This window comes from Pelobates fuscus, chromosome 2 (assembly GCF_036172605.1).
Source record: "Pelobates fuscus isolate aPelFus1 chromosome 2, aPelFus1.pri, whole genome shotgun sequence".
Lineage (NCBI taxonomy): Eukaryota > Metazoa > Chordata > Amphibia > Anura > Pelobatidae > Pelobates > Pelobates fuscus.
Genome location: NC_086318.1, coordinates 104,391,439 through 104,409,044, shown reverse-complemented (window position 1 = coordinate 104,409,044; position 17,606 = coordinate 104,391,439). Strand labels below are relative to the sequence as shown.

The window sequence follows — 17,606 nt, the reverse complement described above, 5'->3', positions numbered from 1 at the left end:
TGAGGTAGAGAGTGAAGCTGTGTGAAAAGCGATGCAGGCAGTGAGGGGGTTAACCGCAAAGAGGGCAGAAAAACGGGACGTGCAGCAACCTGAGCCGCCAGCGGAGGTGAGCAGCGTCGTAGCTGGGCTGACTCCACAAGAGCCAGGGCGGAAAGGGGGCGACATGGAGGACAAGAGGCAGAGCTCCGGACAGAGCACTAACTACCCATACCCAGCTCTGCAGTGAAGTGAGCCCGCGGACCGCAATCACCTGAAACGGGAACTAAAGAGCAGCACTCTCCGAAACCATGCCCCTGCCTGACACGCAACCACGATGGACAGCACAGCCAAGGACCCCTTCCATGGCCAGGTAAGCAGGACTTGCTGACAATTACCCCTGAGAAAAGACCGGGGACAGGAAGAAACGGCGATGGAGAATGGCAGGTCAGGTAAGGAGAACCACGAGGGAGCAGACAGCGACCGGAAACAGCTTCCATGCGAATCGCTAAAAAACATACGGGAAGGAGGAAGGAGAGTAGGGGGTTTAAGTAGGGAACAAGCCCCTCCCACAACTGCAGGCCAAACCTTTACATTTATCAATTAGTTAAAAAATCTACATAACTATAATAATAAAAATAAATGAGTGACAATTAACATAGAAATTTAGCTATCGACAGATCTTATACTGGAGCAATAACGGTCTCTTTTCAGTAATTAATAACCCTCCACAGGGCCAGACTGGCATACCAGAATATTTCCCGGTGGTCCACTCTTGTCCTGGGTTATTCGTTTTACTGTGCTAGGTGAGTGTCTGCCTCCACCTAGCACAACACTGTGCTACTCTCCCTTAGTCCCGCACAGCTACTAGAAATACACTGCCCAGTGCTTAGAGTGACTACAGCCATAAATGTACAAGGTCCGAGTGGCGGCTAGTGAGGCCGGCGAGGGAGCTCTGATCCATATGTGAATTGCCTGCACAGCTCCCTTGCATGCCCTATAGAGGTGCCAGGAGCTGGAATGTGACATTGATCCAGCCCATACACCACTGCAAAGTTTGCAAGTGAGTTGTACAGGCAATGCACATATGGATCAGAGATCCCTCAGAGCAAAGCAGCCCACAGTGGACACTATGCTCAGGATCCACTTCAGTTCTCCTAAAGGTAGGGAGACTGGGAGGATTTAAACCCCCACAAAACGCTAATACTAAAAATCTTTTTTTAAGTGTTAAAATGTCTGTGATGATGTGAGATTGTGCCTGTAGGGAGTCTCACCTGCTCTTCCTATAACTCAATTCTTCAGCACGAAGAATTGACATGTAAGAGAAAGACATATTTTTAAATAGGTTTTTCTCCCAACATATCCATTTTACTAACAATCCACAATGTACAGATAGCATTTCTAACTGATATGATTTCTGAGAGTATAATGTATATATGTGTATTAGTAATGTATGTATGTATTATGCCAATAATATTTACACATACATGTATGCATAATATGCTCAGAAACTACACTAATACATACCTTATATACGTAATGTGCATTTAGTGGCCCAGTCTTGTTGCTAGGTGCACTCAATAACATATCTAAAGTGAAGACAGCACTCTTAGCACTTCAAAATAAACTTGCTTTTTTACAGCTGTGCCACAGCATACATTCATCATTACCAAACTTTCCTTAATATGTCAAGGTCATAGGACTATAAGTCTGCTTAAAATGATGCTTTTCTTTGTGTATTTTTGAATCCTTAGGAGTGCTTTCCTTCATGTTGGCAAAATAGTTTTCAATTTCAAATGATCTTGTTTCCTTTTTGTATATTTGCACACTATTGCTGGTGCGACTCATAATAGGGCTGGTATAGAATTTGTTTTCTAGGGCTGCTTTTAGTTTCCAGTCCTGCCCTGACCCCTTTTAACTAGTTGTCTATCTGAGTTTGAGATACTGCACTAAATTACCCAGTATAAATTCAAAGCAGTTACTCAGCATTGTATGCACTTAATTCAATGCAACATTGATCACTTAACCCATACTCTCTAATTGACTCTTGTGCAATGTTTCCAATAGGAATCTGCATATTTAAGTAACAATCCCAAATAGTTTATGTTTAGATATATATTTATATATATACTTTGTTTAAAAAAAAAAAAAAAAACAACAATAAAATAGAAAAAAAATTTGCACAAAATTCTAAGAAAATCCATTGATATAATTAAATATTGGCATAGAATGTCAAAGATGTTAAAAAGAAAATCACTATAGTTTTGCCTAATCAAATGTATAATTTAAAGAAGTTCGTACCTGTCACGAGGACATGTACTTAAGCACTAAAAAAGAGCATTACAATTAATTTGTACATTTTGCAAGGAGTGTTGCAAGCATCTCTATAATAAAAATGACTGGTTGCCCTTGTCAAACCTGTCAAACAACTCCTCTGTACACATAGCTATGCCAATGGAATAGCATTTATGCCGATATTGAGGAGAGCGAAACGCTCCTAAAGGCGATTTTCCTATTCTCTGTTACATGTGATGTAGTTGCTGTGATTATTCATCTTGCACTTTGTTAGAGGAGCATAGGAAATAAGTGACACATCTCCATCCTGATGCCCTAGTGGAGAAGCCAACATCATGTATGTACCTTTCACCTCCTAGGTTCAGAGTCTATCATTTCCATCTCAGTTTGCTTTGCACGGATAATGTGGAAAAGGTTGCATAGGGGCCAAACTATGAGTGCTGGGTCAGCGCCAATATTCTTATCCAAATGACCATCTTTGTTAGAGTAGCTCAACAGAAAATCTAGAAAGCCTAAGATCTAAAAAAAATATAAGAAATGCAAATGTCCACTGTGGCTGATAGCACCACCCCGATACCTTTCCAATGTCCTAAAACCAATATTACAGGGACTTTAAGTTTTTGGGAAAACTGGGTGTTAGTGTTAAAAACGCCAGTCTGGCACATTAAGCATTTATATTGCTGTGCTAACAATTACCCTTATCAAATTCTTATCTTCTCCCATGATTCACGGTTCCTGGTTTGAAGACCAAAACAACAGAATAAGCAATATAATTCTTACGGCATTAAAAGATTTTAACATGCAAGCACGACTTGCAATGCATGATCTCTATCATAATTTAAGTTGCAATAACAATATTCCAGACATCTCAGATAGTAAAATGTGGTTAGATAATGATAAGATAGGAACGGCAGACCTAGGTAAACAATATGCAACCTAAATGGTATGTTTCGTGTTTTTCTTAAGCTGAGGACATGGACCTGTTAGCTGAAATTCCAGGAATTAAATATTTCTGCTGGGTGTTAATGAAAGTCAGCAAAGATATGCATTTAATATTGACTTTAAAACATCTTACAATTTGGATGTGGGAAAATGTTGTTGTTGGAATTAAGACAAAACATGCTTTCATAGAAATGGGTCTTATTTTTTCTTCGAGTTACAAGGGTTGCCAGCGTTGAAAGCAAAAATATCTATAAACCAGTGTGGCAAGGTCAAAGGTTTAGAAAATGCATGTTCTACTTTGGAGAGCATTAAATCATGATCCACTTATAGCCAACAAAAACACAAATTAAACGCAGTATGATTCTCATATTGTCTTAATCTGATTAATGCCAGGCTTACGTTATTTCAATTGCGTGAAAATGAAGACGTGGACATTACCAATGTATACAATTTAGTTGAGCTATTTTTGTGTGTTTATCTTGGAGCAAAAATATAATCCAAATGCTTTTAAACTACCCTGTAGTATTTCATAAAAGGTCTAAAGAGCTTATCGGAGTTTAGGTACTTCAAACCAATAAATCTAGGGGTACTACACAAAGATGCTGCTTGAAAAATGTTCCTGTAAGATAAAATAAAAAGATTCCATTCTAAAGAGGGTTTTGCATTAACCCTATTCACAGCTAACCTGTATATATACAGAGTAGTTTTCAATTACATTTAGTTTGTTGCAATGCAAAAGTTATAACAAGGAAACAAAAACTTTCACTTAACTTCTCTGCACTTGACCTCAGGCAGAGCTTATATCATTGCCTCTCACAGATGGTCCGCTTGTGATGTGACCCACTTCTGCAAGGATCAATGTGCAGTGCTGCAAGAAGAGCAGATTGGATAGGAGAACAAGAGGAGAGGTAGGGGACTATCTGACCCTAATTCAAAAAGGATCGGGAAACCATCTAGTTGGGAAAGAGAGAAATGCAAATGTAAGCTGTCCGTACAATGACCTAGCATAGTAAAACACCTCTGAGATAAATCATAAAGAACAGGCTTATACAGGCCAGACAAGAGGAAGAACCAAGGTCGGGTCACTAAAAACACACAAAACTATCCAGTAAGGAAAATATAAAGTTAAATTATTTTAAGTACCACTCTAAACAATTGCCATGGAGTGCACTATACAAGACATCCATAATCACACAAGCAGGCCTCCCAACAGTCCCGATTTCGTGTTCCTGTCCTGCCGTCCCAATTTTGTTTCCTGGTGTCCGCATCCGGTAACACCAATTAACAGTAATCAGGCAGCACAGCTTGAGTCCATCATTAAATGCACTTACCCTTTGGACAGGAACTAAGACAATGTATAGAGTGCTTCAGCAGCACTCTCCGCAATGTCCTGAATGTTGGAGGACGGTGAAACATCCCATTTCAGTGCGTGGGCCCACCAGTGTTCCCACCAGACAGGCCTGTCCATTGTGGGAATCGTCAGGACGTGAGTCATTTTATTGGTGATACCCTCTGGAGGTCGCCCACCCGTCCCGATCTCACACCTCCCAAGGCTGGGAGGCATGCACAAGGGTACCATGGTATAAAATACAGAGAAAAAATAGAAAGAGGTGAAAGACATTTCAGTAGTTGTAAAGAATATGGGCAACAAATTAAGGTGATGAGTTGAATTCTCTGGAAACACGTTATTTCCTACACAAATCATTACCATACTGTATATTTACTACGTTTCATAAATTTCCCTATTCATATCTGGTTTACCCATCACTCGGTGCAGAGTAAGTTCATTCACAGAAAGCTTTTGGAATGCCAACATTGGCTAGTTTCATGAACTCCTGCTAGACACATTAGTAACATCAACCAACTGAGTGAGAGTCCTCGGAGGGTATTACATGTCTGATAAATTACACTGACCACCTCTCTGGCATTGGGCTTGGTTACATTCTTGCTGGAAATTCTTATGGGAGCACATTTTTTTTACTGATGCATTCATATGGAGGATTTTTTAATCCACAGTATTATATTACATGCTACTGATGAAATTTAGACAGACTAATACTCATTTTATGGTTTTTCAAAAGTAAAATATTAGATCAAATCCAATGAATAGAAAGTGAAGTATTACAAAGGACTTCTCTTTGTCACTGTGCAATAGAACGTTTGATTAATTTTGGAACTTTGCATTAGAAGAAATAGTTAATATAACCTACTGTGGCACTTTGGGAATTATGTGAACCAACAGTTCTTACTTGTATTTAAATCAGTTCTACACAAAAAAAAAAAAAAAGCCTAGCGTTTCACGTTCGCTTGATAGGATCAAATTCATTAGAAATGTGTAAAATATTCTTCAGCTATCCTTAAAGTGGACATTTCCTCTTACACCGAATGGAATGCCGAATATGATACAATTAACACTGCACAGATTATAAGAGATTTCTGGCATTATAGAGGCTCGCAGTAATAAGTGAAAATATCACTAATGATTATAAACCCCCAGTCCAGGTCTCTGGACTGCTGTATATGGGATGATTTTCAGGAAACGGGATGCATAAGGAACAAAAAGCCGTCTTATAAGAATATTTTTAATAAATAGGTGCTTCAAGAACTTACAAGAGCACTCTAATTAAAAACAGTACACATGTTTATCCTCAGTTGATATGTGCATTTACATTTATGGGCCTACTTAAAAAAAACCAAAAAAACACATAGACTCTAGACTCCTCACTGCAGCCGCTTCAATTATGATGACATTTCTCCAGCCAGATGTAGATATTGTAGATGTGTGGCGCATTCACAGCAATGTCTTCAATTAGCCAATCCAAGTGTCAAGTTCGATACTGCCACCTCCCAACCTTCAAGGCTGCTTTGAAAAGCTCTGGGACAACATTGCAACATTGTAAGAGTGAATCAGTCATCACTCTCACTAGAATCCCCACATCTGTAATATTCTTCTAATCCACACAGGTAACTCACTCTCTCACCTCCCTGCCTTCCTCTCACAGCAGGGAGCGGTAATGTGAGGTCACTTTAGGTGGCGCCTCATTGGCTGTCGGCTGTTTGCAGAAGACAGCATGGAAGAGGTAAGTACCGTGTTATGTAACCATGTTATCGGAATACCTGTAACTTTAAAGACCGATTCCAATTATTAGATAATTGCAGAATAACAGATCTAATAATCGGCCAAATCGATAATCATCGCTGCTTACTTCAGTTGTCACCAAAAATGGCTCTTTTGTAAAAGAAGTTCTTAATGACTCTTACAGTCAATAAGAAAGATCAATATCATGCTTAAGTTCCTCTACGTTATGTGTAACTCGTGATATTTACCAACTGTGGCACAGTGCAAGCTGTGTGTTCTGTATGCCTTTACAGAAGATGAGGTGAGAGGCAAGGTGCATTTACAGCAGTAATGGACAATTAGGATGTTCTACCTTGTCAATTACCTTGACAAATAACTCATCTGAATGAGCAATGTCACTGCAAAGGATGCATCGTATATCTCCAAAAAGCACGTAACTGTTTACATTACATGCATGATGAAAAAAATCTACGAACCGTAGGTAACAAATTAAACCACATGATTTAAAACAGATGGCTCATCATATAAACAGGTGGTGGGTTACTTCTTCAGTGCTGGACATCTACAAGTTATAAACAGAGCTATTCACTAAAGTCCAAATGGTTCCATAGCAAATGGGGCAAAACCATTCGCTGATATACGGAGCCATTTGGACTGCAAAATCCGGACATTGTTCATGCAATTTATGAGGCAGCAAACAAAGCATCAGGTACCATAACACTAAGTGGTAGGGTAAAGAGTGGCATACGCTAGATTACATCTCACTATGTGCATAGGGAGATTTACTTATTGATGTCGCAAGACTGTGATCACTTTGAGCAAATGGTATTCAGATAGGCAAGGTTTCTTACATAAGAAAGTCTGGCTAGCCTAGGAAACATTAAAATGTGAAAACTGAACATAGGATGAAAACAAAATTATTAATGGTAGTTTTAGCCACAACAGTGTCAACTTCAGAGGAGTCAGCGGTTGACCAATAGTTTTGCTGCTCAGTTAGCCTGCAGCAGTGTTTGAGTTGACTGTTTCAGAAGTGTTCCTATTTTTCTGCTGGGCCTTCTGGCTTGACACCGGAATTGTGGGTATGAGAGGTAGGCCCAATTCCCGCTGACCATCTTTAATTCTAAAGACTTAAATTTAGTTACACTGACTAAATTCCAAGTTTAGTTACACTGACTAAATTCCAAGTTTTTTTAGGTAAACAATCTTTAAAGAGAACATATAAAAATAACTATCATGATATATCCTCATGCTCCCATAATACATAATAAAAATTTTGTCTAACACCTCCTTAATATACATACTAGGGGTAACCAAGAACATTGGTCAATGCACTGTGCCACTCTCGTTTTGAAAAGTTAATGGTCAGACAGAGAATTGATGTTGGTAATCTGGTTTCCTGACAATGTACTGTAAAAATAACCCTTTACTGACAAGTATGGTAGCCAACACCAAGGGACCAAAAAAAAAAAAAAAAAACCCACAGGGGATGAATTACATAGGTGTAAACAAAAAAATCGTAGAGTAGATTCAATGGTCAGGGCAGGAAGCAAAGGTACAAAGTTCCAAAGTTCCAGGAGACAGAAAACACAATAATGCAGAAAGGGGGAACAAACGGGGTTATTCAATAAAGTGAGAATTGTGGGGAATTTAAAGTGCATTTCTAATTAAAGGCCAAAGTAGCAGAATATGAAGAGCTACTGATATTGGGAATATTTCCAGTTCAACTATTTTGGCCTTAAATTTGAAATTCTCTTTGAATTCCCCACAATTCTCACTTGAATAACTCGGAGAGACTAACAGTTCCATGTAGCACTGAAACAATAAAGCATCTATAAACCATTCTGATTTCTATTTCACAGCAACTGACTTGTGACCAAACAGAATGATACAGTAACCTGCTTTTTGCAAATAACACAAGAGCCCAAAGAACAAGCACAACTTCTTAGTAGTGACCAGTGTCCACAAAACATAGTGACCAATTAGAGCAGGAAAATTGAGCATGGCCATCACACAATCCATTTACCTGGACTCTGTACTTGGTCTTCAAGGACCAACTGTACATGAGGCAAGTATGGAGGGCCTGACAGTGGCCTAACTACCACAGTCACAGGGGTCGCAGCTGCAACTGGGCCTGTCACTCCAAGGGGTCTGGCCGCTCTGTGACCCCTGCTAATGCACAGTGCCAGATTGGCCCACCGGGAAATTTACTGGTGGGCCGGCAAACCTTCAGGGCATGTAGGGCGGATGGCCTGGGGCGTAGTCACTGGGTGACCGGCAGGAGAGGAGCGCATGGAAAAATGGAGCGGAAATACTCAGGAAATACTCACTAAGAGCAAGAGTACTTCCTGTCAAACCGGGTACAGCGGACCACTTGGCTTTGCTACATGGAGGTGAGCAGGGAAGGAGGGATATGAGGGAGAGACACATGGAGGAGCTTGGGGGGAGAATGAGACACATGGAGGAGCTCAGGGGGGAATGAGAAACATAGAGGGATTAGGGGGATGAGACACATGGAGAACCTGGGGGGGATGAGACACAAAGACAAATAGAAGGGTTAGGGAGAGAGAGTGAGAATGAGACACATGGATGGGCTGGTGGGGAATGAGACACATTGACTGTGGGGGGAATGAGACACATTGAGTGTGGGGGGGATTAGGCACATTGAGTGTGGGGGGGATGAGACACAGAGGAGCTGTGGGAGAATGAGACACAGAGGGATGGGGGGGGTGAAACATATTGAGAGGTTGAGACACAATGGCAGGCTTGGGGGGGGGGGGGGATGACACACATGGTGGGGCCATGGCAATTTTTGCACCGGGGCCCAGTGGTTTCTAGTTATGCCTCTGGGACCTGATATGTACATTATCCAATAATGCCAACTGTTGGTCATCTTTTGCTGTGAAAAGAGATGCATAAACCAAACCATAAAAACAAACGTAGATTATGTCAACTTGCAATAAATCAGTAAACAAAAAGCCCCATGTTTCCAGTTAAGCAGCCAGAGGCATAATGAAGAGTTTCCGGAAACAGGCATGTACAATATAAAATAGAATTGTTGACAGTAGCTTATGTATCCTGGCAACAGCATTAAATGCAGCCCCTAAACTGGGAAACAATTATGGATTGTGGTATTTTACTTTTGCCATTAATTTCACGGATGGACTATGGTCAAACTTACACCAAATTAATAATAATCAGCAATAACCTAAAACTTACACACCTAATATAGGCTAGCCATCAAAGCAGATTAAATCTTCTCCTCTTGGTTCCAGAGAAGTCTATAACATCCTGTAGAATGTCTGCTTAACCAACCCGTTGGTGACAAAAGAGTTAACCTTGCTTTCTGGGAATCAAAGCACGCTGTCATGGAGGCTTACAAATGAACAGCTAATGGCTAAGTCTTTGCTCAATACGCCTTCATATGTCTTTGTCGCTGTGTATATAGGAAGTTTCTTAAATCGTAATTTTGACTTAATGAAACAATGTCTGCACAGTAAGTGTGGACATCAGATTACATGCCCAGAATGAGTAGCCCTTTAGCAGCATTGTTATAATATAACTTTACTTTGTAGCTATTATAAACCACAAAGGCAGCTCTGAAGTGTTTATAACATTATAAAAAAAATAAATTGAAAATATAAAAAATGCTTTATATTCTGCTTGCAAACTGGAAAATAGAAAAAAAGATCGATGTATCCGTCCATTTATCTCTATCCATAATTTCTCTATCTATAATAGCTTTAATTCCTAAATGAGGGCCTGTACAATAATATGATTGCACCCTTTCTAGAAGAAATTACAGATCCTCAAACCCAGGGAAGCACTTAACTCTTAAATGCCCCTTTTCTGTATTACGAGGATGGCTGATGTTCCTTCAGCCAATCAAAATATGTATATTGTGGACTGTGATGTATAAGGCTCATATTTATAAGGTATCTTCTCCTCTTTTTCTGGAAAACCTTTTTATTTTAGAAAAGAAAAAAAAAATGCAACGACATACATACATGAACTATTTTGGTTATGCCTAATTCCCCCCTAGCACTGAGAGGAATATTGTATATAAGGCACACACTCATGCAGAAATCCTGTTTAAGCCAAGAATCTTATGGCAAATATCCAGAATATTCTAGGTTAAATATATTCCCAAGTAAAGGGCACTCATGGATTCAAATAGGATTTAAGTAGGTCCACAGCTAAAATTATAGTCTGGATCAAAGTCCAAAGGCAGGACATTAAAGCAGCAACTGGATGAATACTTGCAAAAAATACCTTCACACTTTCATGGATATAATTTTTAATACGTGGGGTAACAGCTTCTTGATCCAACGAGACATCTGACTTCCATTCTGGCGTTGAGAAAAAATTTCATTTCTAGTTTGTTGCAAAATTGGAGAGCAGGGGGCGTGTCCGGCTGCCGACAAGTATGGCCGCGTGAGAGAGAAGCTCCTCGAGGCCCGAAGCAATACACGGCTACAATAGGCATACCCCGCACATTACATCCCGCGATGGGGCGCACAAAGAAGCCCACTGAACCCCAGGGTACCCCTAAACAATCGGGGTCCAGGACCGAGCAGACCATCCGGTCCTACCTCACCACCCCGAGGGACCTCACCTCCCAGCCGGAAATGGAGGCCCTAAGTGAGACGACGGGCTCCCCGCCCGAGACTCCCGCGGAATTCTCCCCGGCCCCATCGGCTTCACCTGCATCACGGGGGACGCTGGATGGGGATCTGCGCGCCCTACTGCCCAATCTACTCACCAAGGCAGACCTGGAGGCACTCTCCGACCGCCTCTGCAAAGCGATCCGTGAGGAGCTGACACAGGTGAAGGCAGATGTAGCTGGCATGGATGCACGCCTCACAGTGAATGAAGCTGACACCAGAGCAATAAGGTCAGACATAGCAACAACACGCAACACCATACAGGGCTGTGAAGCCAGCCTGGCCCATCTAACCACCTGGGTGGATGACCTAGATAACAGGGGGCGCAGGCTAAACCTCCGTGTGAGGGGAGTGAGAGAAGAGGGCCCAGGGGAGAATATACCTGAAATTCTGCGCACAATCTTCAGCAATACCCTGGGAGGCCAACAAATCAACAGATTAGGCCTGGTCAGAGCCCACCGTGCCCTGCGCGCGCCACCTGCTACTGGCGAACAGCCACGAGATATTGTTTGCTGTTTAGACAACTTCGCCTTCAAGGAAGATATACTGCGCAATGCGCGCCGCATGGGTACAATCCGCGTTGACAATCAGCAAATATCCATCTACCAAGACCTATCGCGTTACACCCTGCAAGCTAGGAAGGCTCTCAGACCGGTCACCGTGGCACTCCAAGCGGCGGGTATCCCATACAGATGGGGATACCCCTTCTCCTTATCCGCCCGCAGAGGCCCAAACATCCATGTCATCAGGGCCCCGGTGGACGTACCGGTGTTCCAGCGCTCCCTGGGGCTCCCACAGACCCAGGTACCGAACTGGCTGGACCCCCATTTTCTACAACAAGCGACGGGCCCGCCACCACCACCTATGGGCAGAGGCCAGGGCGGAGATAGGCCCCAACGCAACCGTCCGTGGCACCAAGATCCGACGAGATCAGAGGAATAGAGGATGCAACAGCGACACATGGACATGCTGGGAGGGGACGAACCGCTAACACATCTATCCAGCACACCCGTGAGTACTTTATTAAACACCAGGGGCCACTGACCACACGCACATAACAGGAGGGGTGTATCCTCCACTTGGGGAGGGGGTCGTATGGGAGACCGGGACATTGCTACACATGGGGTCCTGAGACCTGGGACATTCACACAGAGCAACTTGTGCTACCGCGAACAGGACGACTACAATTCAGACCAGCAGCGACCACCGTAGGGTGCTCTGATACCATCGAAGTCATTGGCGTAGTTGGCCGCCCAAATATGGCCTATCTGTATGGACAATGCAGGACAATGCAGGACAATGGGGGGAGGGAGGGTGTCACACAGTCGCATGGTCATTCTGGTTCCCCACCGCGAGGTAATAGGCCACATGGCCCATCATCTGCACATCACTTTACGGACACTGGGACACACGGAGGGAGGGCAACAGGAAACGGGCAAGGATGTGACAAACATACGCCTGGGAGAGTAGGGGGGGGGGAGGAGGGAGGGGGGCAATGGCAGACGAGAAGGCGGATGAGACGGGCGGGGAGGGGGATAAGGAGCAAGACCCACAGAATGGAGGGTGGGGGGATGGAAGAGAGTAGGGGGGGGTGGGGGGAGGTAAGAAACAATGAAGGATACAAAGCGGAGGGGGGGGAGAAAGGACACCCGCTAGAGGAGGGAATTGCTGGAGGTGGGACATCACGGGCACCTGTATGCAGACATATCCATAAAGGCACCCAGGTCGGACATATAGGGGGGAGGTGGGGGGGGGGGGGGAAGTACTGCCCACAGGGCATGGGAACGACTGTAAGAGTTCAATACAGACACATCTGCTCAGGAGCAATCAGTGACGCCCAGGTCACACCCACATACTGCTACTGCATAACGCACACACCTGCACGAAAATAGGACCACCCAGGTCACAGACCCACCCATGCTTGGGAGGGCAACCTCGATACCCGCAAGACAACAAGCACCCTACTCCGACATACCTCGCAGACTACTCACACACGCACTGGCACCGCACGATACGCAGAACCCACAACCTGTGCTCAGATCAAGGGGCGACATGAAACACTAGGCTACCCACACACAGGCAAACCGAGACCTGCCCCACTACATGCACTCACAGGGGTAGCTTACCCAGATAGAAGTAGGGCCTACACGGGCCGCACTCTCACATTACCTGACAGACACCGATCCCTGTCATTGACGGCCGGACAGACGGCTACCCCCCGGCGCCACTGAGGCACGGCTTGGACAATCCCTCCCGTCAGCCGGTGGCAAACGGGGGATACCCGCATACCCCGAAGGGTTAGGACTAAAAGGTACCCTCAACTGAGTAGAGTACCCCCGTCCAGGAGTAGCCCCGGACACCAGACTTTCTGGGTCCACGGACCTTACCACCGGGACTTCAGTCCACCGACCCAACAATACCTAAGGTCCCTTGGAGACCACAACACAGACACACGCTCACACACACCTCATTCCGCCCCCCCCCCTCCCCCTTGGGTTGTGTTCTTCTCTCTCTCTCTCCTCACCCTCTCTCTCTCTCTCTCTCCTCACCCTCTTTCTCTCTCTCTCTCTCTCCTCACCCTCTCTCTCTCTCTCTCCTCACCCTCTCTCTCTCTCTCCTCACCCTCTCTCTCTCTCTCTCTCCTCACCCTCTCTCTCTCTCTCTCTCCTCACCCTCTCTCTCTCCTCACCCTCTCTCTCTCTCTCCTCACCCCCCCTCTCCTCACCCCCCCTCTCCTCACCCCCCCTCTTACCCTCCCCCCCGGTCTCCCCCCCATATACCGCCCGCCAAAGATGCCCCGGAGGGCCGCGCCGGCTATAGGTGACGCTCCCTACGTTGAGGAGGACCTGAACATCCTATCATACAATGTTCGGGGCCTCAATATTCGAGAGAAGCGATCACGACTCTTGCGGGACCTGAAAAGATACCGCGCATCGGTGGCCTTCTTACAAGAGACACACTTTCAAGAGAACCGAACACCCTCCCTGCGAGACCATAACTACCCACTAGGACTCTTCAGCAACAATCCACACCGCCGCACACTGGGCGTGGGCATCCTGTTTTCCAGAAGGATCCCGTTCGTCGAAAAGGACACGCTTAGATGCCCCCACGGCAGATACATCTTTACGAAGGGGACCATCCAGGATCGGGCATACACCTTCGCGACTCTATACGCGCCCAATACCAACCAATTCGGATTCCTCCGCTCGGCACTGAAGACCCTGATGGGATTCGCGGACGGCACCCTGATCATAGGAGGAGATCTTAATCTTCCGCTCCATCATCAGGACTCCACAGCAAACCCAGCACAGCGGACACCCAATAGACATTCACGGACGGTACAACTGCTGCACCATCACCAACTTACAGACTGCTGGAGAGCGCTGCACCCCACCGCGAGGGACTATACGTTCTACTCCACGACGCACGCCACCTACACCAGGCTCGATTACTTCCTCCTACAGTATCACAACCTGCCTCTTCTAGTGGAATCGGAAATCCTGCCCATGACGTGGTCGGACCATAACCCCATCCGCATACGAATCAAGTCACCCCTGTTCCGACCCCGTCAGGTGTCTTGGCGGCTCAATGAATCAATCCTCAAAGACCCTAACCTGGTTACCGAGACTAAACAAACTATCCAAGACTACTTTCTTTTAAATGAAACAGAAGACGTGTCGCCCCTGCTATGCTGGGAGGCACATAAAGCGGTACTCCGGGGACACTTCATTGCGCGATGCTCGGAGATGAAAAAGGCATACAACCAGACGATAACAGACCTCAATAAGGACATTGCAGAACTGGAATGTCATCATAAGCGTACACTGAACCCATCGACCTATCGAGACCTCCTTCTCAAGCGCACCCACCTCACCGAACACTTGAACCGAACAATCCAACGCTCCTACCAACACTTCAAACACCGGATATATGAACATGGAAACAGATGTGGGAGACTCCTGGCAACGCTACTAAAGAAACGCAGGAACCACCTGTATATACCCAAGATTCGGAATGCCACGGGACAGATATGCCACCTACCCAACCAGATCTCAGCAGCGTTCACCCAATACTACGAGGACCTCTATAATCTGAAACCAGACACACAGGCCAATGCGACGCCTCACAAGGGGGAGGCCATCCGCGCATACCTTGACACAGCAGGATTGAAACAAATAGCAGCCCCAGAACGGGACGAGCTGGAGGCCCCTATCACCGTGGAGGAGCTGACCTATGCACTCAGAAAGGCCAAGACGGGGAAGGCACCGGGGCCAGACGGACTGCCTCTGCTGTACTATAAAACATTCATGCCGGATCTCCTACCGAAATTACACTCGGCTCTAAACTCGATCTTGGATGGGGCAACCCCCTCAACCCAATTCACGGCGGCGAACATCACCCTCCTCCCAAAAGAGGGTAAGGACCCGACATCATGTGCTAGCTACCGCCCGATCTCAGTCCTGGATGTGGACGTCAAGCTCCTGGCAAGCGTGCTGGCTGGCCGCCTGGCGCCTTTGCTTCCGGACCTGGTCCACCCAGATCAAACAGGGTTCATCCCAGGGAGAGAGGTTAGAGATAACACCATACGGGCACTGAACCTGATCTCCATAGCCACGCGATCCAAACAGCAGACCCTAATCCTCTCCACGGACGCCGAAAAGGCTTTCGATAGGGTCAACTGGGAATTCCTCTTCGAAACCCTACGCGGCCTAGGCATCGGCCCCAAATACATACAATGGGTTCAGACGCTATACAGTGACCCGACGGCGAGACTCCGCATCAATGGGGCCCTCACGGACCCATTCCGAATACGCAATGGAACACGTCAAGGCTGCCCCCTATCTCCCCTGCTCTTCGCGCTAACCCTGGAGCCATTCCTTAACAACATCAGAAGCAACGAGGAGATACGCGGACTCAGCATTGGTCGCTCACACCACAAAGTCCTGGCCTATGCGGACGACCTCCTCTTCATCGTACAACACCCGGCTACGACACTGCGAAAGATCATGACGGAATTCGAAACATACGGCAACGTCTCCAACCTACGTATCAATTATACCAAATCAGAAATGTTAAACCTCAACGTTGGACACACCCAAGCGCAGACTCTCAGGCGCCGCTTTCCCTTCCGCTGGTGCACCACCAAGATGCGATACCTAGGGGTGTGGCTCACGCAGAACCCGGCAGACCTGTACTCACACAATTTCCTGCCGCTCCTTCAGACTGCGCAGGCAGAATTACAGGCCTGGAACACATACTACATATCCTGGACTGGCCGCATCAACGCGGTGAAGATGACTCTTCTCCCAAAATTCTTATTTGTTTTCCAAACCGTACCAGTCGCGGCACCAAACAGCTTCTTCACATCCATCCAAGCGGCAGTCAGGCACTTCATCTGGAAAGGCAAAACCCCCCGAATAGCCCACTCCCAATTGACTCTCCCGAAACTCAAAGGGGGCCTAGCCCTCCCTGATTTCAAGAAGTATTACATCGCAACCCACCTCACAAGGATCATTAACTGGTCAACCAAGCCGCAAGGAAAACCATGGATCCAACTGGAAGAGGACAGCACTAACTGCGACCTGCGAGCCCTACCCTGGCTCACTAAGGAAGCTAGCCGACACGTACAACACGTGAACCCGTTTGTGAAGACCACACTCAGGATCTGGCACCAGACAGGGCCCAAATTCTATCTTACGACGGACCCGAGTCCCCTACTTCCCCTCAGAGGTAACCCGGATTTCCCAGCAGGGGACATGGGCCCAACCCTGCAATCAGGGCTCAATAATGCGCTGCCTCGGATAGGAGATGTGCTAACATCCACGGGCGCAATACACCCAATAACCACCCTATTTCCGGACCAAAGACATACCCTATTGCACACTATGGCGCGTGAACAACTACGGCGCTACACACGCTCAATCCCCCAACAACCGAGCCTTATACGGGAATGTACGGAGTTCGAAACCCTATGCAGAACGGACACACCGCCCCCCAGGGCGATCTCTCAAATATACACCTCGCTGGCAACCGGACGGTACCTCCTGGCACCGCCATGCATTAGGAGATGGGAAGAGGACCTTGAGGAGCCACTCACAGACACAGACTGGGATAAAATAATTGCACTCATCCAGAAGACCCCCGGCTCAGCGAGGCTCCAGGAAACCTCATATAAAATATTCACGAGGTGGTACGTCACTCCAGCAGACATTCACACCAGAGACAGCTCAAAATCAGACACATGCTGGAGATGTGGAAGAGAGGCCGGGACGTTCTTACACCTCTGGTGGGACTGCACTCTCATTAGACCATTCTGGGAAACGGTGGGACGAGTGATCACCGAAACTACGGAGGAATGCCTCCCAATGACGCCGGCCCCCTTCTTGCTGCACCACACGACGATGCCCATGCAGGTATATAAACGATCAGTGATACCCAGGCTCCTCAATGCAGCGAAAACAACAGTCCCTATCTTTTGGAAACAACCACGCACCCCCCCACTCCGACGATGGGTGGAAGAGGTGGAGGACACCCGGAAATATGAAGACTTGAAGACAACCACAGCAGCGACAAAGGAAAGGTACACGAAGAGGTGGTTCTACTGGATGAAATATGTCACCTCAGACGACTTCGTAGCCCTTTTGACTACATCA

General features: G+C 46.1%; 1 protein-coding gene across 3 annotated transcripts in view; it reads right to left on the bottom strand.

The window, feature by feature from the left end:
* The window catches only part of RHBDD1 (rhomboid domain containing 1), a 178,588-nt gene that overhangs the window by 12,044 nt on the left and 148,938 nt on the right, over positions 1–17,606 (bottom strand). The window contains exon 7 of one of the 3 annotated variants that reach the window (XM_063441008.1): positions 4,125–4,166. The exons of the other annotated variants lie outside the window; for them this stretch is intronic. Coding sequence (XP_063297078.1) covers positions 4,145–4,166 — 22 coding nt within the window. The 3' untranslated portion in view covers positions 4,125–4,144. Of the gene's footprint in view, positions 1–4,124; positions 4,167–17,606 lie in introns of those variants that run through there. 3 annotated transcript variants of the gene reach the window in all.